The sequence below is a fragment of the Giraffa tippelskirchi genome, chromosome 4, assembly GCF_054371585.1.
Source record: "Giraffa tippelskirchi isolate mGirTip1 chromosome 4, T2T-mGirTip1v1.2.pri, whole genome shotgun sequence".
Lineage (NCBI taxonomy): Eukaryota > Metazoa > Chordata > Mammalia > Artiodactyla > Giraffidae > Giraffa > Giraffa tippelskirchi.
Window position 1 is genome coordinate 10,086,194 of NC_137278.1, and position 22,945 is coordinate 10,109,138.

General features: G+C 36.1%; 1 protein-coding gene across 7 annotated transcripts in view; it reads right to left on the minus strand.

Annotated features, from left to right (window-relative positions):
• Positions 1-22,945, minus strand: part of PBX3 (PBX homeobox 3) — a 226,743-nt gene that overhangs the window by 33,745 nt on the left and 170,053 nt on the right. For all 7 annotated transcript variants that reach the window (XM_081588526.1, XM_081588522.1, XM_081588521.1 and 4 more), the window contains exons 3-5: positions 22,499-22,740; positions 10,431-10,621; positions 3,963-4,098 (exon numbers count right to left, since the gene is read on the minus strand). In XM_081588526.1, coding sequence (XP_081444652.1) covers positions 3,963-4,098; positions 10,431-10,621; positions 22,499-22,740 — 569 coding nt within the window. The remainder of the gene's footprint in view (positions 1-3,962; positions 4,099-10,430; positions 10,622-22,498; positions 22,741-22,945) is intronic.

The window sequence follows — 22,945 nt, forward strand, 5'->3', positions numbered from 1 at the left end:
AACTGAGTAAGTATAAATGTTACTTTAATGCAGTTTTGAAATCATGAATTCCTGATAACTATCTTCCATGAAATCCTTTTGTTTTTTGCCTATTTTTCAACTAGGACATCTTTTTATTAACTTATAGGAGTTCTATATATTTTGGATTTTAATCCTCTTGCTTATACACTTACAAATATCTTCTTGCAGTTTGTGGACTGTCTTCACATTTTAAAAAGGCTTTATCTGAAATAATTTCAAACTTGCAAAGGAAGTTGCAAGAATAAAAATTGTAAAGAATATGTATGCATCCCCTTGACCCAGATTCATCTGTTATTAACATTTTACCCCATTTGTTTTACCATTGTTGGGCTCTCAAGCACACACACTCTCTCATGATGTGTGTGTGTGTGTATATATATATTTGTATGTGTTTATATACATAAATACGAAGGACAAACTTCAGGAGATGGTGAGAGACTTGGAGGCATGGTATGCTGCAGTTCATGGGGTCGTAAAGAGTCAGACATGACTGAGGGACTGAACAATACAATACACATACATATACACACATACAAATATATGCACGTGTGTGTGTGTGTGCGTGTGTGTGTATAAACACACTTTTCCTGAACTATGAGGGTAAATTATTGAATATATACACCATGGCCCCTTACCCCTAAGTGAGTCACTGTGTATTTCTTAAGACTAGAGATGTTCTCTTGTATAACCACAGTACGATTACAAATTATAATTTACTTTAGTAATATAATTTGTAAATAATTATAAATAATTTGTAAATATTTATAATATTTAAAATAATTCCTTGATGGTATTTTCCCCTCCAGTAGAGGATCCAGTCTAGGGTCAAACATTGCATTTACATGTCATGTCTCTTTAGCCTCTCTTAATCTAGAACATTTCCATGGTCTGTCTTTGATATTTTTAAAGAATACTACTTCTTCCTCACTTTTTTCCTCATTATGGGTTTGGCTGATGTTTTGATGTTTTCTAGTGATTAGATTCAGGTTACATTCCAGGGCAAAATACTATATAAATGTCCATTTGTCCCTCTTTGATAGTGTTGATTCTAAGCACCTGGTCAAAGTTTTATTCCATTTTTCCACTCTATAATGGCCTTTCTAAAAAATATCCCTTGTAACTAATAAAAGGCCTATGGAGAGGAGAGATACTTTAATACCATATCCTTCATACAAATATCCTCCTAGATTTAATATCTATTGATAATTCTTGCCTGATATAATCTTTACTAACATGGTTGCATCATGTTGATGTTTCACAGTCTTTATTAAGTACTTTGATAAACGTCCTACCACTGAATTTATCAACCTTTTCCCTTGTTGCTTACACATTTTATCTTTTTAAAGACTATTCTCAAAGTACTAAAGATATTTCCTTACATTTTCTTCTGAGAATTCCTTTCTTATTCCTAATTATTAAGTATTTTAAGTATTTCAAGCAATAAAGAATAAATCAATTTCATACACTTTAAATCTAGCAAAAAGTATTGCTCTAGTTGCCTATTTTCAGTGGGTTTCAATATTTCAAAGTTAGCTTTGTATATTAACAGCTTCTGGATTCTAATTTTAATTGCACTTTAGTATAATGCATATTTAAAACACTGTTTTTTCTCTTTAGAAATTAGTTCACCTGTCAGGTCTGGAATATCCTCTGCTTTCACAGAGAAATTAAACAACTTAAAAGGATACTAATTAACAAGGCTAGCAAGTGGACTTTCCAGGCAGTCCAGTAGTTAAGACTCTGCTTCCAATGCAGGGAGCACAGGTTCAATTCCTGGTTGGGCAACTCAGACCCTGCATGCCACACAGTGGGGGGAGGAGGAGAAAGGCTAGCAACTGATGTCTTTAACAGTGAAAATAACATGGCTTCCATGTTGGAGATGTGGGAAAAAGGGAATGGTGGAAGGGAAATAACACTTTTAAGCATGAAAAAGTAAAAAGGAGAGGAAATTATCACAATTTACACTGACTCTTACACTGATTGCTGGAATTCTCCATCTGAAAGGCTGATTGGGGAGAAAAAAAGATCATAAAGTCTGCTTTTTAGACAAAGAAATATATCTATGTCTATATTATTTCTAACTGATGTAATTACTAAAAAATTCCCAAAACTTAAGCTATTTCTCTAAGAAAAACCAATGGAGTGAATATAGTAGTGAATGATTTTTTTTTTAGAAAAAAAAAAAGGTAAATGGGATCCTAGCCTATTTTAGAAGTACAGCAAAACCTCCCTAGTTAGAATAGTCAGAAGGAAACTTTTCTCACTTGTTACACAAGCATGTGTTAACAAATCCTACATAACATACACAAGAAGCAAGTACAACCAGTGAAAAACTAGGATTATATTGATTTTTGAAAAATGTGTATAATGTGTTAACTTCCAGTGGTGAATATGTTATAGAAGTAAAAAAGAAAAGAAAGGGAGTAGAAGCATGAAACACCTTAATTTGAACTGGACCCACAAACATCTGAAATCTAAGAGAGAGCTGTTGGGATTTACAGGTGTAAACGATTATGAATAGGGTGAATAAACAGCAAGGTACTACTGTGTAACACAGGGAACTATATATATTCAATATCCTGTGATAAACCATAATGGAAAAGAATATTAAAAAAGGAATGCCTTGTCACTTTGCTGTACAGTATAGATTGGCACAACACTATAAATCAACTCTACTTCAATAAAAATAAAAATAAAACACCAATATGAAACTTTCATTGCAATGTGAAAGGGATCTTTAGAATCTTGAACTTCAGACCTATATGGGTATTTATTTAGAGGCTACATTAAAATTTGTGTCACATGACTTCTAGGCACCATTGAAATTTCTGCCAAGAGTGAGCTTTTCCTTAAGTGCCATTGCAAGAAATGGCTGTTGACTACCACATCTGCTTGCTATAAAGAAATGTTATTCAAGCTATAATCTATAAACAATAATATGAGAACTTAAGTAAAATTGTATTTTAGGGCTAATGCCAATAGAATATACTTATTTTTTAAGGAGGTACATTTACTTGGTTATTTATTTGTCTCCAATCTCAATCTAAAAAGCAAGTCTGGGATGTCCCTGGTGGGTCCAGTGGTTAAGAATCTGCCTTCCAATGCAGGGGAAGTGAGTTCAATCCCTGGTTGGGGAACTAAGATCCCACATGCTAGTGGACCAACGGGGCCCATGTGCCACAACTATTGAGCTCATGCCACAACTGGAGAGTCTGTGTGTCACAAGCAAAGTTCCTTCATGATGCAATGAAGCTCCCACTTGCTGCAACTAACACCCGATGCAGCCAAATACATTACAAATAAAACAAGTCTATCTGCCTAAAATTAAGTGCATTTTTGTTAGAAGATGAAAGCTAACTTCCAGGGCATGATTTATTACAAACAGACATTTAAAAAAATAACAACAACAAAAGCAGGGATAGGCATGAATTTAATTGTTCTATTTTATGGATAACAAGAAAACAAAGAAATCTTTGAAATCCAAATATCATAGCATGGTTATCAAGAAAGGATTTGGAGAACTCCTCAAAGCTTTCAGCATAGAGCTATATGAAACTTTCTTTTGACAACAAACATGTTGGTTTCTCACTGGGAGAAGCTCAGACCAGTCATCTAAATCGGGAAAGCAAAACTACATGCTGTTTACCGAAGAGTCATGTGAGTGTAAACCACGTCTCTCCCCGAAGTATGTTTCTGTTCTTTCTATAGAAGATGTACACTAGGGAAGCGGGGATCATTTTGATATTTGACATTTAGGGTGAAAAGAAATTACCTAAGCTTTATAAGTGCACATAAAAACGTGGAAATATCTGTGTTTTCCTTGTATCTTCTTTGATGATGAAACATTTGGATATGACATTTGATAAAAACACCCTGAGGAGAAAAGCAGGGTTCCCACAATCAACGGAGGAACAAGACACACCTACGGCGTCCCCTCTCACCTGGGACACTGTGATGCTGCACTTCTTGGCCAGCTCCTCTTTGGCTTCTTCACTGGGGTAGGGGTTGCTGAGGTGTGAGTAAAAATATTCATTCAAGATTTCTGTGGCCTGTTTACTGAAGTTACGCCTTTTTCGTCTATGAAGGAACCAAAAAGAGAATTGTAGTTATAATCCACCTTAACCAAAGAGGGATATATTACTTAGGATTATACAAAAAATGTTAGATTTCTATTTTTTAACATTCTCAGGGTCTCATGTATCATCATGATATTGTAACTTATACTCTTGGCATTCTCCAGAGAACTATCCAATTCACATTAAGATGTAGGATAACTAAGAAAAACACTAGAATGTGAAGCACAATTCACTTCACTGTTGAATTTATTCAACAAATACTTATTGAGGATCTAATGTGTTCTAGATATTCAATAAGGATACAGTTGGAACAAAACAGATAAGGGCTACTAGGGAAGTTTATAGGAGATTAGAGAGTTAGGAAAAGAAAGACATTAGATAAGCACCACAGAAATAAATACTGATAAATTATGGTGATCATGTCAAGTACCATGAAGAAAAAGTATAAGGTATAATGAAAGTGTCTAAGAAGGAAACCTAACACAGATTATGGAGTCAGGAAGGGTGTCCTTGAAGGAGTAACATTTAATCTGAGACCTGGAGAGTGTGTATGACAGTCAGACAAAGAGTAGAAGGAAGAGAAATAAGCAGAGGCGATGGTCTTCAAACAGGAAAAAAGCTTGGCCAGTCTAAAGGGCTAGAGGAGGCTGGAGCACAGTAAAAAATCAGGAAATACGTGAGATGAGTATGGAAGGATGGACAGGGGCCAGATTACACAGGCTTAGTGGACCCTCTATGGATTTTTGAATTTTATTTTAAGTGCAATAGGAAGCTATTAGAGGTTTTAAGTTTTACATTTTAAAAAGATCATTGTGACTACTGAGAATAGCTGGAGGAGGGCATGAAAGGAAATGTAGAGATATTTAAAGAGACAACAGCAATGGTCAAATTGAGAGATGATTGTAACTTGGCAACAAGGTGAGAGTAATGGAAATAAAAAGATTCAAGCTCTGTTTGAAAAGTAAAAGCAATAGGACTTGATAATAAATTGGATGAGGGGAGTAACTTGGGGAATACAGAGAAGGAAGGTAAGGGGAAAAAAATACATCAAGGATTTCTGGATTTTTCTTCTTAAGTAACTGCCTATTCCCAGGTATGATTTGCTCACCAGGGAGAAACTAAGGGAGGACAAGTTCTTTATTTTTATTGGGAGAGGGTGGCAGAATGTCAGAAGATCCAAGTATTTGCTGACAATGTATTTCAAATAGCAAAAATGTCATTGATATTTGGGTCTTATTATTAAGATTTTAAAGAATTCCAGCATGAAAATTAGCATCTGTCAGATTGCACCTTAAATTAAATTCTCCAGTAACTGGAAAACACTTTCCCCAAATAATTTTCCTAATCTTGCCTTACAAATAATCTTAATGATCTTAATTGTGACAGCATATACTCAGGAAAGACAGCATCAGTAGGCAACTGTAAATGTGCATACCCTACAAGATTCTTCTAGTTAAAATGATGTCACTAACATGGCAGGTTAAGTATGTGATTTCTGTTTCAACATTAAGGGAGAGTCAAGGGAGCAAGAAGTCTAGGTCTGATCAAAACATCTCAAGTTATGAGACCTGAAATTTCTTGATTTCAGTAATTTTTTGGAAGGTTAAACCATTGTTTCCTGAGGGATGAAGAAGAGAGTCAAAATTTATTTGGGGATTAAAATCAACAGGATTTGATGATGAGCTGGATGGGGGAGGCAGTGAGGGAAGACACAGGTGAAAAGATACATACACCAAGAAGAACAATCAACATTTTTACAGGAGTCATGCATTGTTGACAAGAAAAACAAAGCCCTTTCCTGGGGCTTTCAAGAGGCACAGTCTGATGAGTGAGTGGGTAAGTGGGAGTGTAGGGTAGAAAAGGTCTAGAATAGATACTTAAACTGTCAAACCTACAAGTAATTACTTGGCCCACAGATAATGCTTGTTGAGACAGTACAGTAATGACCTGCTTGTAAAGGTTTCTGGCTGCCTATGAAAACCTGGAAGATCAGTCACACTAGGCTCACGTTCTCAGAAGGCAGCCAGCTAAGTGGTGGCTGTCCCCTCAGATGTGTACCCATTTGCTCTAATCCTCACTGCCCCTCATCCAGCCACTCCACTCAATTCCATTACATGTAAGTATGTGAGCTTGTGATTCAGTGTAAAACATGGAATCCAGCAGCAAGACCGGGTATAGTGGAGCGGATCACACAAGGACATTTCTTTGGAAAATGAAGACTTATGAAAGGAGGAATGAGCAGAAACATACTGGGAGAGTAAAGATAAGTTTGGCTTATTTATCGACATTGCCTAGGAGTGGTTGGTTTTAGAAAACACGAAAAAACCTCAGAGAACAAATTTATGGGCAGAATAGAATAACTCACCCCAGACGGTCTGGCTGCATCCAAACTATAGCCCTTCTACTAGAAGAGTAGAGGGACCGACACAAATTTATTCCTAACTGTTCTACACCGGTACATGCATTGGCTTGTCCAATTACCAAGAAAATGTGAGTATGGCTTTACAAAAAGCCAGAGTGAACAAGGGGATCATATATCTGAATGAGTATGTTTGCCTGGAGCAGAAAAACCTTGCCTTCTCCGTGCAGAGGGCTTGCTGAGAGGCACTACAAGAATAGATGGAAGCAAAGCTCAGTATTTGCAATCACTCGAAGGCATAAGAGAGAACTCGGTCTTATACTTCATTTATTTTTTAGAAAAACATTCTTTAGAAAATGCCCATTAAGCGTTTCCCCTAAGTTTTGTTCCCCCCAGGCTTCACCACTCTCTAAATGGCTGTGCCTCAGGCCAGTGTGCAGCGGCGCCTCTGTCCCGGGGCTGTGTCCCATAGGCCTCACAACATTCCTAACAGCAATCTCTGCGGGAGAAGGGACTCTGCTTCAAGCTCTGCCATGGCCTCACCCTGGCTCTGCTCACTCCGGCTTGTTAACTTCCTTTCTCTACTTGGAAGAAGTATAAATCATTTAGGCGTATACATTATGAATGCAGTTATGTGAAGAAGAAAAAAAAAAGCATGCATGTTGACAAGAATGGGAAACTATCTGTAGAAATAAGAACAGCAGCTGTGTTAGGAAAGATTTCTTTCTGAGAGAGTACTTTAAAAAAAAATTTTCTTTTTAATTAGAGGATAATTACTTTACAATATTGTATTGGTTTCTGCTGTACATCAACATGAATCAGCCATAGGTGTCTATATATGTCTCCTTCCTCTGAAGAAAGTACTTTTAAATATCTTTGTTACATAATACTTTTCATTAAAATGCTCAATGTTGACAATTTAAGAATGGTTTTGGTTTCCTAATGCTACTTCCTTAATGCTTTGAGCTATTGTAAGTAGTAAATGGGATTATTCATTCATCTGGTTAGTCAATAAAGAATTTTTTGCAGTCTGTTACACTATAAGACACTGGAATTGTGGGGAATGGATACGTATAAGACTTGGCCGTTGCTGGGAGAGATTGAGGGCAGAAGGAGAAGGGGACGACGGAGGATGAGATGGTTGGATGGCATCACCACTCAATGGACATGGGTTTGGGTGGACTCCAGCAGTTGGTGATGGACAGGGAGGCCTGGTGTGCTGCGGTTCATGGGGTTGCAAAGAGTCGGACATGATTGAGTGACTGAACTGACTGGCCGTTGCTGTCAGTAACAATGTGACTTACTCAGGAAGAGAAGAAATGATCCTGAAAAGCTACAGTAAAGGCAGAATGTCTGGAGAATGGTATCAACACAGTATCAGTGTTCACGAGAAGGCATGGACCAGTTCAATGGAGGGATTAAAGTGGGCTTCCTAAAAGGGAGCATTTAGGCCAGGCCTGGAAGGATGAGCAAGGTCTCACTACATCATGAGCTCATTACAAACATCAGCGTTGCCTCCATTACAGGCTCCATGCTAGACACCCTCACAGACGACAACTCATTACTGGTGACCAAGTTGGGGAAATGGTTGAAAGAATATGACTTTGGAAGGCTGGGGATAGGAGTTGAAGTGTGGTAGTGGAAGAGGTGGTTAGGCAGAGGAAAAGAAAGAATCCTAGTCAGAGGAAATAGCTGAGACCAAGAGGTATTTCATTTTGGATTAAACAGAGGAAAGAACAATTTAGTGATATGTTAAGAGCACTAAAAATGTTCACATTTTGATCTAATAATACCATTTCTGAGAATTAATCCTTAGGAAATAATTCTAAAGATCACAAAGGTTGAAAGCATAAAGATTTTTACTGAAAGACTAATTGCAATAAAAATCTATATAAAACAGTACCTTCTCTCCATCATTTTCTCTCCCTTTACCTTGCTTTTCTTTTTCCTCATAGCATTTACCATTCTATCATATTTCACGACCTTATTGAGCAAAACATTACAGAGTATTTGTTTACTTGTTCATTGCCTATTTCCCCAGGTAGAATGTAAACTCAACTGGGGCAAGTATGTTAACCAATCTTGTTTACATTTATATATCCTCAGCACAAATAAATATTTATAGAAGGAAAGAAGAAAGGAATTGGAAGGAAGAGGTTATCATGGAAATTAACAGGAGCAACTTAAATGCTCAAAAATGAAAAAATGTCTAAGTTAATTATTTATCATATATCTATCTGGTAGACTTCAACAATTAACATTTAAAATGGTTTATACTATATGAAAAATGTTTACCTATTCATGGTAAATTTTTTAAAAAGCAAACTAAATTATGCATGTTGTACCATCACAAGAACATGAAACAAAAAAAGTACTACAAACCAGAAAGGAATATATTAAAAACATTTACAGTGACTTTTTTCCCCCATTGGGTAGTAAAAGCGTGATTGTCTCTAATCACTCACGCTTCTAGTCTACATGCTTTCCAAATTTTTCATAGTGAGGTTGGTATTTGTTAAATAGGAAAAATAAGAAATAAAACTTAAATCGTAACAACAAAAAAGTAATCTGGGCCGGGACAGGTCACATAAGGCCTCAAATGCCAGGTTAAGTTGTGTGCATGTGTTATCCAACATGGAAAACCTACTGTGGTTTTTAAGTAAAGCAATGAGTCCATCATAAACGGGCCATGGAGGATGAGCAGAAGAAAAGTACAGTGGGACGGTACTGTGCTAGCCCAGGCACAAAAGGATGAACATGAGCTGAGCAGTGCAAGTTTGGATGGAAAAAAAGAGCTAATACAAGAAATGCTGAAAACAAAGTACTGGTGAGTTCTAGTGACTAATTCAGTATGGAAGAAGGGACCGAAGATGGTAGAACAGGAGCATAATCAGGGGGCATGTTTCCTATCTGGCTCCAGGGAAGAGCTCTGGCATAAAGACTGTTCCTCATATCTTATTTTCCAGTTGAGATGCTAATTTAGCTATTTTCTTTAATATTGTGAAATTTGGACAATATTTATCACCTCTGTGAGATTCCAAGGGAGAGAAAGCAAAATAAAATAGAAACCCATTTACAATGTTGAAGACTGATTGCAAGCTTTAGCAATGCCCAAGAGGCTTTCCTGTAGAGGCAGCACAGAGTAGGAACTTGACAGTTCTTCTGTTATGTCACCCAGTAGGTCTAACACATCATATGCAATTTATTACCTAACTCCTGTGAAAACTGGTGAAAGCTTCAGGTAAAAGGGAAATATGTATCCCTACAGGAGAAACTCAGAAGCTTTCCTTTAGATTTGGAAAAACAGAGTTTGGGGTTTCGTGGTAACTAAAATACCACTTTCTCCTTAGAAATATCTGTATCTTGAAGTATTTTCTTCTAATATGCACAAGCAACATAATGTTAGGAAATTCTTAGAAAACAAACCTGCGTTAAAACAAAGTTACATACTGAATGTTATCCTTAAAAATAGTTTTTAGCATCAGAATTAAAAGGCTACATATTACTAAGTCATTATTAGCAGCACTATTTGTTTCCCGAGACACCAGAAAGTGAAGTGTTAGTCGTGTTCAACTCTTTGCGACCCCACGGACTATAGCCTGCCAGGTTCCTCTGTCCATGGAATTCTCCAGGCAAGAATACTGGAGTGGGTAGCCATTCCTTTCTCCAGGGGATCTTCCCAATCCAGGGATCGAGCCCAGGTCTCCTGCATTGCAGGTAGACTCTTTATCTTCTGAAGGAAGTTCAAATTGACTCACCAAATTGGCAGCTAATAGCACTACCACCCCCAGACAAGAAGAGGCTTGACACTGCAGGCACCATGAGGTGAATCACCTATCCATTGTAGAGAAGAGCTCTCATAGTCAAATTAAAGAAGAATCTAAGACCAACTGGCCAGAATTACATAAAATAATATACAAAGAGTGAAAAGAAAAAAAAAAAAAGCCATGCAATGGATTTGTGGCCTCACATACCTGGCATCAAGGAACCTTGATCTTAAAATCATAACTGCTTCACAAGTACTTTGTTTGAGCTGCATCTGAATGGAACTAAATTTTCGATGGATGATGCCCACCATTCTTTCAATCTCTTTTGGGGAAATGGGACGTGTTCTACTCTGCTCTCGGAGAAGGTTCATCACGTGTGTAGTGAATTCATTACATGCCTGTAAGGGGAAAAAAAAATCACTCCTTAGGAATCTGGTATTTTATATTATCACATCCAGACATTAACTCATCTGAATTTCTAGCTCATTTGCAACCACCAATGGCATTATGTAGTAGGTAAAATGAAAACTAAGACACTTGTGAAATGGCAGTGATAACTAGATAGGGGCATGAGAACTCTGGAACTATGAATGGCCAGGCATGCAAGGGAAACAGCACTCAACTGCCCTTCCTACCACCTTCAGCCCAGTTTCAAAATGAGGTTTTCCCATTGGAGGATGCTCTGTACCAATTTCTATATATAAGTACAGATATATGTTAAATACTAAGCACCTCCTATTTCCTCTGGGGTTTTACAATTACTCAACAAATGTTTACTGAAACACTATGAAATTCAAACTCTTCCAAATGCAGTGAAGGGACACATAAATGAGCAAGATGTGGATCTGACCTTCAGTGCAATAAAATACATAAAAACAAATTCTTAAACAAGGCAGGGCATGCAAAGCATCACAGGAAAAGTATTTCCTAAGTTCCAAGGAATAAGTATTCTCATTGGGAAACAAAGATCACTTCATGGCAAAAAGTGAAATCAGGGCTTTAAAGAATGAGTAAGATTTTTGAAAAGTGGAATAAAGGTGGAAATCAAGAGGAATTCCAGGCACAAGAAAAAAAAAAAAAAAAACCCCTGAAAATAATGGTATGTAGCTAGTTCAGAAGGACAGAGAGAATACGTACAGGAGAAGAGGGAGTTCAGATTTGCACTAGCACATAAAGGGCCTTGGACGCCCTGCCAACGTCCCAGTATAACAGCTGTGGTGTGGGCCTTATTTGTGGATCTACACCATTTCTGAAAGAGGGATAAAGCAGCTCAACTCCTTAGGGAAGGAGCAGCAGGAAAATAAGGATCAGATGTGGGTCTTAAACTTTTTAGTTAAAAATCCTGTCCCTGTCTCTTTCAGCTCACCTATATTCTTTAGATCTACAAAACCATGTAACTGGGCCTACACAGATATCCAGTATTACCTTGGTGAATAAGGCATCTGTCTATATCTCTGCATTAAAATGATACCTTCTGGTATTTTTTTTTTTAAAAAGTGACAGGAGATTCTGCCTCTTATTGCACGGATGCTCTTAGTAGGGTAAGCAGACAGAACAATCACTGATCATGGCAAGACACATTCTGAAGATATAATATAATAATTAATAACATCATTTTCCTACAGACATCCTGAACATATAGAACAGGATGGTTTTTCTAACTGCTCATGAGAGAACTAACTTTTAAGGACACTGTTTCAGTTACTTTAAGCGGAGCTTTTATATAAATATTTCTAAGGTGAGGTAAAGTGAGTCTTGCTTACCAGTTGAAGTTTTTATGTTTTAAGCACATATAAGTTTTAAGAAATTTAAAGTTCCCTTAAAGCAGTGATCCTGGGATTCTTCAGAGTGTGGATTTGCACAGCGCACATGGTAGGCATTCAATAGCCACCTATGGATTGGTGGGGTTTTGTATTACAATTCAAGAGTAATGGTGATTAATATCTAGAAATACATTATCCCTGATGAACCTTTATAACTGACGAATTTTTAACCTGCAGTCCATGGAGAGGTCTAGAGTGTCCATGACACTCCCTCAAATCTTATTCAAGTTGTATGCACATTTGTCTTTCCTAAGCGGACAACCTGTGGGGTTTGTCTTCTCATTTCAGATTCTTAGCCAGTCTATAATTTTAAAAGGCTAAAAATTATTGTCTGGGGTTATGGGACAGTAAAACATTAAGGAACTTTGTAGCTTTAAAAGTGGAAGTTCTTTCCATCTTCAAGGAAACCATAGTAAAGAAAAGTAAATTTAAGATTTTCCCCACTATATTATCAACATAGACTACCTTGTACCAAGCTGAAAGTAAGTGGTCATCCTGCCAAGAAATATACATATAATTTTTTTCTTGTACTTTCCCAAAAGAGATGTTCATATAAGTTTAAATTATATAATTTGATAAACTCCAGTCCTCAGTTTTCTTATTAGTAAAATGAAGAAAAGCAAATTAGAATAGCAAATTTGGATATAGACTTTTATAAGTTAGTTTTAGAAAATGTTAATACAGTATGTTTGGGAAATGGGGGGTTAACCATAATTTAAAATTTTGGGGGGAGGGGCAGGATTCTTCAGTACTTTCAATATGCCAACATGCATCATCATAAATATTGAAGGGAGAACGGTGTATCCAACTTTGACCAAATCAGTTTGGTCGCAAAACCTCTTTTATCTAGAGCAGTGCTGTCTAAAAGAATATTGTGAGCCACATATGAAAAAAATTTTTTTTGGTCATTTAATGTTTTTGCTATTGCATTGACTATTTTCCACATGTGTTTTCACATATGAAACTATAATTTTTCTAATAGCCACATTAAAAAATAAAAACCCATGGCTGATTTATGTCAATGTATGGCAAAAACCACTACAATATTGTAAAGTAATTAGCCCCCAACTAAAATAAATAAATTTATTTTAAAAAAATCAGGTGCAATTAATTTTAACAACGTGGTGGTAGTATAGTCGCTTAGTCATGTCCAACTCTTTCGCAACCCCATGGATTGTACCCTGCCAGACTCCTCTGTCCATGGGATTTCCCAGGCAAGAATACTGGACTGGGTTGCCATTTCCTTCTTCAGGGGATCTTCCCAACCCAGGGATTGAACCCTGGTCTCCTGCATTGCAGGCAGATTCTTCACCACTGAGCCACTAGGGAAGCCCAATTTTAACAGCATAGTTTATTTAACCCAATATATGAAAAATATTAACATTTCAACACATAATCAGTATCTTTAGAAAACTGCTAATGAGATACGTTCCATTCTTTTTTTTTGTACACTTTGAAATCCAGTATATATTTTACATTTACAAAAGCACATCTTATTCCAGATGAGCTACATTTCAAGGACTCAACAGCTTTTTATGACTAGTGGCAACCATACTGCACAGCACAGCTCTATAGCACCTTGTGGACCAACATACTAAGAAAAATTCTCTGGTAAATTGTATATTAAGTAATCTTTGATGTTCTTTTTTTATTCTTCACTACCATACATTCACACAACCCCCACCACCACACCTACAGAAGGCAGTTTCACTTAGGAATGTCCTTGATAAAGCAAGAGAAAGTATTCATTTTATTACATCTCAGTCTTTGACTACATCTTTAACATTCTGTGTGATAAAATGGGAAGCATACCAAAAGCACTTCAACTGCTTATCAAAGGATGGTTGTCTTGAGAAAAAGCTCTCGTGTGATTGTTTAAGTTGTGAGTTGATGTCGTCTATTTCATGGAATACCATTTTTATTTGAAAGTAAAATTGACAAATTACTATAGTTATTCTGATTTGGGTATTTGGTAGATATTTTCTCAAAAATGAACCAAGCAAGCTTGTCACATCAAGGAAAATAGCTGACAGTAGTTGTGCCAATGGTGAAATTTTGGAAAACCTGTATCTACTACCTTGAGCTTGATTGTTTCCTAGCAGACTTTCTGATTAATTTGGTGTTGATATTAATAAATATGACATTTTGATGTTATATAAGGTGTTAACATTGGAAGATGTACGTAATTCAGTGAACCATTATTTTTCAAATGATCAATGCATGATGTTACAAAAATACACATAAGCAGAAGATCCATTCAAAGTGTACACTAGACCAATAGATTTTAAAGGAATTGAGTACAAAAAGTTGGTATGATTTCAGACTCATGATAGCTAATATTTAGGATACTACAACTTGCCAAGTTTTGGTATAATACAAGAGAATAATATCCATAAGTATTTTTAAAGGCTATCAATATACCCCTCCCTTTTCCAATAACATATTTGTGTGAGGACAGGTGTTCTTCATATACTTCAACCACAGGAAAGGAGACTGACCACAGAAACACATTTAAGAATCCAGGTGACTTCTATTAAGCCCAATATGACAAAATTTTGCAAAAATGTAAAAGCAATGACATTCTTCTAAATGTTGAGGTGGTTTTTTTTAATGCAAGTTTTAAAAAAATATTATATTAAACAGATAATGGTTCATTGCTGTTTTTTACACTAATACATACTTTAATTTGTTCTCAGTTTTAATTTCTATTATAATACATTGATAGATATAATCCACTGAACAAAAGCTCTTAGGAGATCTCCAATAATTTTTAAGAATTCAAGTTCTAAAACCAAAAAGTTTGAGAACTGTTGTACCAGGGTATTTCTAATCTGCACAGGTAACAATGCTAATTCCTACAAATCTAGTTCATACATTATGGCAACATATGTTTATGACAGAGTGTAAGTCTTGATAGATTATTCAAGTCTCCTGTGTGATACCTGAGGTTTTTTTTCAGTTCTTCTCTGACTCTCAGTTTTTCTCTGGCTGTATTTTAATCTCTCCCAGAATGAATGTCTGCCTATGGTTTCTAAGAAGCAGCCACAGCATTGTGTTAAAAACAAGGGTTAAAAGCAAAAAGTTTCTGCATCTAAAAACTCATAATTTCCTAAAACATTTGCTGAATGTCTCACAACTTATTAAGTGAAGTCATCTATGAATGCAAATGCTGATTAGTAATTTGGCAATAGCCCAACATTCACAGAATTCACATAGCTTTTCTTTAAACCAGTAGTTCATACATGATTAATTAGAACATCTCATTTATGTAGTGTGCACTTTAGCTCATTACTCTAAGTAAAATTCGTTAAGTATTTACATTTAGATAATTAAAATCTGGGTACACCCTTAAGAAAGATGCATACACTTTAGGCAAAGTGATTTTTTTTTCCTTTTTACCACTGAAAGTAAATTACAGCCTCATTTACAGCATCATCTTGTACCAGTTGCAGAGCAGAGCACAGTATTGTCTCATCTCCTCTTCCTTAAAAGGTACACATTTTCTTAAACACGTAAGTGCAGTAAGAATGATCAAATGATTGCAGAGCTGTTTTGAAGGGCCACCAAACCACATACTAGCATCAACACCGTTTATAACATAAGATGCTCACTTTAAACATTTATCATATCCTCTGTCATACCTATAAGACTATATCATTAAAATAGACACTGGAAAATTTTTTCATTGCCTTATTTTTACAAGTAAAATTGTCAGTTAAGAATTTTCTAGTCAATGTCCACAATACAAATGTAGAAACACCTTGGTTAACTAGGAGATTTAGGAAGTGAGTTTTGATTCCTTGAATTTTCTGACTTACAAGCAATGGCAGAAACCTCTTTTTTCTTTTAATCCAGCTGTTGACAATTATCTTGGATGCATTTTGTTTACTATGTGACAAAATATATGTTTTATTTAAAACAGGCATTGTAATAACATACTTAAATCAACATAAACTGGAAGGCTTCATCTGATAAAAAATATTTTCAATCAATTCTTATAATAGCCTTTCTCCTTGCCATTTGTTCCTTTCTCTTTAAAAATCCAAACTAAGTAATATAATTGAGGATTTGAAACATCTGGATTTTTTATAATGCTTCAATGATATTTATTAAATATATTTGTTAAATATAACAGGAGATAGTAAAACTATCTCCTCCATATCCATATATATTTGGTTTACAGTCAATATTAGTTTCCAGGGTTTTGTTTGTTTCATCGTGGTGCTTTTTTTGATGGTGAATTCAAGATTCAACCCCTTTCTTGCCTGTAAGTTCCCATCGTTGAAGAAAAAAATGTAAAATCAGACGGTGAGCAAGCACCTATTGTAGAGGAAGTAACAAAATGGTTCATGATCAGATCTAAAAACTGAATTGGCCTTTTGTAAACATCTAGACAGGCTGACTGCAAACAAATCATAATACTCCCTATTCTAAAAATTCACTTTTCAAAAGAAAGAATAAATCTTTTTTAAAAGTTGATGACTCTCAAATTTGCATGCATCCATTTTCTAGATATCTTTATAACCTTGCAAGTAACTTTGGTCAAATGTTATAGATTTTGTATTTATGTAATGCTTATAAAATCAACAAATTCTTCTTGTTTCCAAATAAAAGCCAACATTCAAAGATACCTTTTATTTAAGCCAACCAGAATAAGATCAATATGCCTATGAAACAGCTGCAAAGATGAAACACCTATCATTCTTCTTGTAATTGGAGCAAAAAAATTGGACACAACTTAGTGACTAAACAACAACAGTTGGTTTACAATGTTGTGTTAGTTTCTGATGTACAGCAAAGTGAATCAGTTATACATACATCCACTCTTTTTAAGATTCTATCATACCTCAACACATCTTAACGCAATCACATGGTTTGTGGACCTATCTCATGAGAGTTTGTAAGGATTATACTATAAAATACAGGTTAAGCTAATTGCAGACCCTGGAACATAATTAATGCTTAATAAATGGCAGTTATTATTGATAATGGAAATGGTAATTTTATGAAATTCATATTTTTGTGTGTGTCATTCTGCAAGTAAGTTCCTACTCTGATTACCTAACATAGTTCTGCCTTCCCATTGCTCAAATAAACACAAACACTGCTTCCAAAAAAATGGGAAAAAAAGAGAGTATTCAAATATAAAACAATTCATTCATCAGTCAAGATTGTGGTCAAAGATACATTTGATACATAGTCAACAGACTAGAAACTTGGAGGGAAAAAAGGGAACACTCAAACACTCCTTCCAGCCAAGGAAAAGATCCACTTCGAAAGCTGACAAAGCAGTAAAACCCTTCTCTTGGAGCAATGAATGACAAAGGCTCGCTTGGGAAACTGAAATATGAAGTTTACATCACGTAGTATCCTTTTGTCTTTCCTGCTATATTTTTGCTATTAAGAACAAACAGCAAAATGGGATTAGGAGTTTGTGGGTTACACAATCTCACATGTAATAACATCAGCATTTTAAAACCTGTTTCAAAAAAAAATTCTTTACAAGCAAAGATCTTGCCATCAAATGTAAACATACAATGTTGTTGAGAGCCACAAAAAGCACAAGGCCATGCCTTTACACTGGTTTAGGCTGCACAGTCATTCTCCATTCCCCCACAATCCCATGCAGTCTGAGAGTCCTCTATTAGCCAAACAGTCCCTAATTGGTCTTGAGCACATTGAGTGTACCTACTCGGCTCCAATATTTTACCTGATTTGAGGTAAATTCAAAAGACATCTGTGAACTCAGAAAGCAGGTTCCCAGATGCTTAGGGAGGGTTGAGACCCTTATAACACTTTTGCCTTCAGTAAAAAATGTATTTCAATATAATTATAGTAGATAGCTTTCAATGTGTCATCTCTATTATAATAACTGTAAATTATGAAGTGAATTGCTTGTGTACAAGCATTTCTTCTGGTACAAGCAAAGTGGGAGAACTGTACAGGGCATGATACATATCTTTTCCTTTTTATCCCAGAACAAATCTCGAAGTTAAGTTTCATTTGCAAAAACCAATGGTATCCATTTCCCTTTGGTAGAGAGGTAGAAGGATCAAGAAGGCCTTCAATTCTTAAAAGCAGGTGTCCCAGAATGCTTGGCTCAAGTTCATCAGGAATTCGCCTATTCTAATACTTGGGCCTTTAATCATAAGAGCATATTTGAAAGGTACAGTAAAAAGATTTTCCAAAACTTGTAGCTAATCCCATCCCATAGCTCGGGATGGCATATAAACCTCTATTGCCTGGCTGTCTTTGAGTCTTATAAATATATAGGGATCCTGTGTGCACAAAATAAAAAATTTGTTTTTCTCCTCTTTAAAAAAAATAAACAAACTTGTAGCTAATCAACAAGAAGACAAAGAGGCAACCAGGTTTTTCTCCCAGCTAAAGAGGAAAGCAGTGCACCCAAGATGAAAGTATTACAACCCAATTGCTGCAAGCTTTGAAAAATTATCATATTCCTCTTGGGTGTCAGGATCAACAAGAGAAAAGTAAAATAATTTTGGCTTTCCTTTTAGGGGGTAGTAATATTCAAGAACCTTACTCTAATATATATTCTATGTCTAATATTTCAAGAGCATTTATAAGTGAATTTAGATCATTATCACTAAGAATCATTACATCTGAGCTTATGTAATGTAAACATATGATCAAAGGACATTTCCTGGAGGTAAAAAAAAGGACAGGATTTTAAACACAGTACCATTCCTAAAACATACACATAAAGCTGAGCCTTGCAGCTTGTATTTAATTTTGCTCTAACTGTAGCTCTAGTCTGCTTAGCTTTGTAAATGTGGCTGTGTTTATAAGGTACTTTAATTTACTGCAGTGGTGGTGTTTGTTAATTTTATGGCAATCTAAATCTAAACAGGCTTCAGATACATTTTCATTACAGCTTCATTGCAAAACACAGTGGAGTAAATAGCTCTGAGATTCCGATGCAGTTTATTTCTTTTAGCAAAAGACTCAACACAATTTTCTGACAAAGCCTCTGCCTTAACATATATGTTCTTCCTACTTACTAATAAGGTTTCTGTCACTCAAGTACCCATGTTCATGTAATTTTAGGAGGAAAAATATAATTTCCGTAAAGGGATTATAATAGTTGGGTTTTTCCCATCTGTACTCTGATTCCATCCCAAATGTAATCCAACATGAGCAAATCAGAGAAAAACTGGGATGTATCTGAATTATTTGCAAATTCTAATTGTTTAAAAACAAGAGACCCAAAATGGAGTCACTTATGCTATGCTCCAAGCCACCCAACCAAGACTACGTAATTACAGTTTCAGCCTCTCCTAGGAATGTAATCTTAAACCAATCTGGAATTCCTGGGTCAGCATGAGTGAGGTAATCTGCCTGATAGAAACCTACCATGCCCTAAAGAAAGGTGAACTTGCCACAACCAATTCTCTTACTGGTAGTCTAACTTCCTTGTCGTGTTCCTGTCTGCCTACAGGCATCTTTCATTTTGTATAGCTCCTTCTATTTGCTAGATGAGATGCTGACCGATTCATGAATCACTGAATAAAGCCAATAAGATCTTCAAAATCTACTCCATTGAGTTTTGTTCTTTTATATACACAAGTAGCAGCATAATTCAACAGGAAAGGAAGGCATATTGTCAGAAACTGATTTCAAAACCCGATTCTGACACTAACTAGATGTGTGAAAGTGAAGTTGCTCAGTCGTGTCCGACCCTTTGCAGCCCCATGGACTGTAGCCTGCCAGGCTCCTCTGTCCATGGGATTTTCCAGGCAAGAATACTGGAGTGGGCTGCTATTTCCTTTTCCAGGGGATCTTCCCGACCCAGGGATCGAACCCTGGTCTCCTGCACCGTAGGCAGACTCTTAACTGTCTGAGCCACCAGGGAAGCCCAACTAGATGTGTAACACTGGACAAATTACTTGAGTTTCATTTTCTCATCTGTAAAATGGAAATTATAATACCATCATCTATTTTAGAAATATCATGCCTTCATCTGAACTGATGCCTTCATCCCATTTAGTTCTTCACAGCTCTTTTAGTAACTCCAAAGTAGATCCTTGAAAGTTCTATCTCAGATAATGTCCCCATATCCCAAAAGTTTGAAAAGAAAAGACTATCTTAGGTCAACTCACTGACCCTAACAAACTTAGGAACCACAGCCAGGAGAGCAATAAAAACCAGCCCCAAAGACCACTCAAGAGAACTAAATGCTAATGTTATTTCTAAACCAATTCAGAACCTACAGGAGAAAATTTGTAAACTAAATTTCTGTTGAATCAGTCAACTGGTCATCTTGTTTTATTTGTCCACAATACTGCATAGATTTCATATATCCATTATTTCTTGTGTTAAAAATGAGACAGGAAATATACATTCAGTGGTTTTTATTAGGCTACTGAACCTATCTAGAAATAAGATTCATGATTAAATTTTAAAATTCATTATTTCCCAGGCTGATATTTAAAACAAAAATACAAACAGTAGATTAGTATATGAAGATCTTGTGTGTACATGTGTGTTTTTAAAAGAAACAAAACAAAAACCTTGATGACAATGACTGATGCCAGTTTCACCCAACTTCCAACAGGGCTAAAGGGAGAAAATAAGGAGGCTGGTGTGAAGGAATATGGCAGAAGATAGTAAGGAGCCACCTTAATTCCTCAGCTGTAAGTACTGGCCAATTGACCCCTAATTCTACAGATCTTTCCATGCAAAGTGACTGGTAGTATTTATTTAGTGAGTATGTACAGATGTATTTAACATAAAGTTATGCAATTAGGGTTATCCTACAAATTAGAGCCGTTTTCTACTATTAATGCTCAGGGCAACCTTTTCAACCATGACTTATTTTGTTTACTCTCAATTATTCATATGTCAAATCAGAAAGCTCAATTTTTTAATATACATACACAGGCTATTTTTCCAAAATTCTCATTTGCACATCTTCCACCAAAAATTATTCCTGAAAATGAGACTAGAGATACAGTATGAGATCCCAGAAAGCCTATTCAGAAAAAAAGACATCTTATAATATTAATTTATATTGTATTTTAACATAAAGCTACATAAATCTTTCTACCATTCCTCAAAACACACTCACCTCTGGGACAGAATCCAGCATTTGCTTATTAATACCATATCCAGAATATTAGAGAAGGCAGTGAAAAAAATAACATATACAACTAAAACAGCACAGGGAACTTAGAAGAAAAATCAATATTAAAACTAACCAGGATATCACACTAAGGTCTTTGAACTTTAATAATTGCCTGATTACACAGTGAAGTATTTATGGATGAAACAATATGATGCTTAGGACTTATTTTAAAATACTCCCCCCCCAAAAAAGAGGGGGGCGAGGGGAGATGGACAAAATAAGATTGACGTTAATTTTTCCTATTCATCTGGATGATGGGTATCTAGGAGGTTTCTTATTTTAGGGTGAACTCTATAACCAATATACAACTATTTATGACCTAAAAACCTGACAGTTTCATAGGATTCAGCTTAATATTCTCTTTATTAAAAGTACACTTAGACATTTTCACAATAATTTTTTAAATTACCTTTCAGTGAGAATTCCTCAAACTAAGCAGGTTTTTAGCCTTTAATGAACAACTAAAATATGTTTAAAATGAACCACCAACATTTTACCTTATTTCACTGAATCTAAGACTTACTTATTTTACCCTATATTTTAGCATCTCTGGGGAGCATTTTACTATCAATGGCATGTTATACTTCAATGGGGCAATTAACTTTTTCTTGGTGGTGGTATCATACACAATGATACAGCTTAAAATCAAAGGTATCTTAGATTCAATGAAGTATGGTTAATATAATTGCTGAGAACAGCATTTTCAATCCATACTTTCTTTCTAATCAGGAATTTAGCGCACAATGCCTTGTGTTCTCTGCCCCAGGAAACCTATAATTATCTTGGGAGATCTCCTCAGAGAGAAAGGCCAGAACCGGCTCACTTTGTTAAGTTAGCCCCCTCCCCTCATTTGGGCATAATCCTTAAGAATTAACTCCTAGGAGGATTCTGGAGCTCACAGCATAGCAGGCAGAGCTCGCTAGGGGAGGTTTCCCCTTAAAATTTGTTATAATAGCTATGAACAAGGCCAGTGCATAAATGTTAATAATCCAGAGTTTTGACGAGCACCAAGCAGTGAGGTTACAGGGGAAGGATGGCTGCAGGTATGGCCGTAAGGGCATGTAACGTGGGGAATGAGTAAAACTAAAGCAAGTAGATGGGATAAAATAGGCTTAGCATCACCTCTAAAATTTCAAAGGGACTTCATTTCATGAATTCAACACTTCACTTGGATTTCTGCATTGACCTTATTTATTTTGCTCTTTCTATTAACACCTACCCCTCGCAGCCCTCAGAATTAGTTAGTGCAGTCTATTAGAAGAGCAATAGAGGGTTTGTGCAGGACTATGAGAGTGGCGGCTGCTGACCTGTTCATATTTCTCCAGTTCTGTGTGATAGATTTGTCTGATCTGGGTCAATTTGGCTCTGTAATCTGAGTGTTCAATAGAGTTATCTGAAGAACCTCCAGAGGCTGCCGCGGCTGCAGCTGCTGCCGCCGATCCCCCACCTTTCTCAGGACCTGAAACCCCTTCTGCCAAAAGCATATTGTCCAGTCTCATTAGCTGGGGATCGGGAGGGTCCTCCTCCTGGGCTCCTCTGATGCTGAGACCTTCAAGGAAAGAGAGAGAGAGACAGAGAGAGAAGAAGCGAAAAACAGGACAAATAGTGTGAGTATTTTATTTATTTGAGTAAATGATCAAATAACATCAGTGCACTACAATTCATGCTGAGAATTTCATTGTTTGCATTTTATCAATAAGCACCAGTAAGTATGAAAATTCTTACTTCTATGAAATGTATAATATCACCCTCTC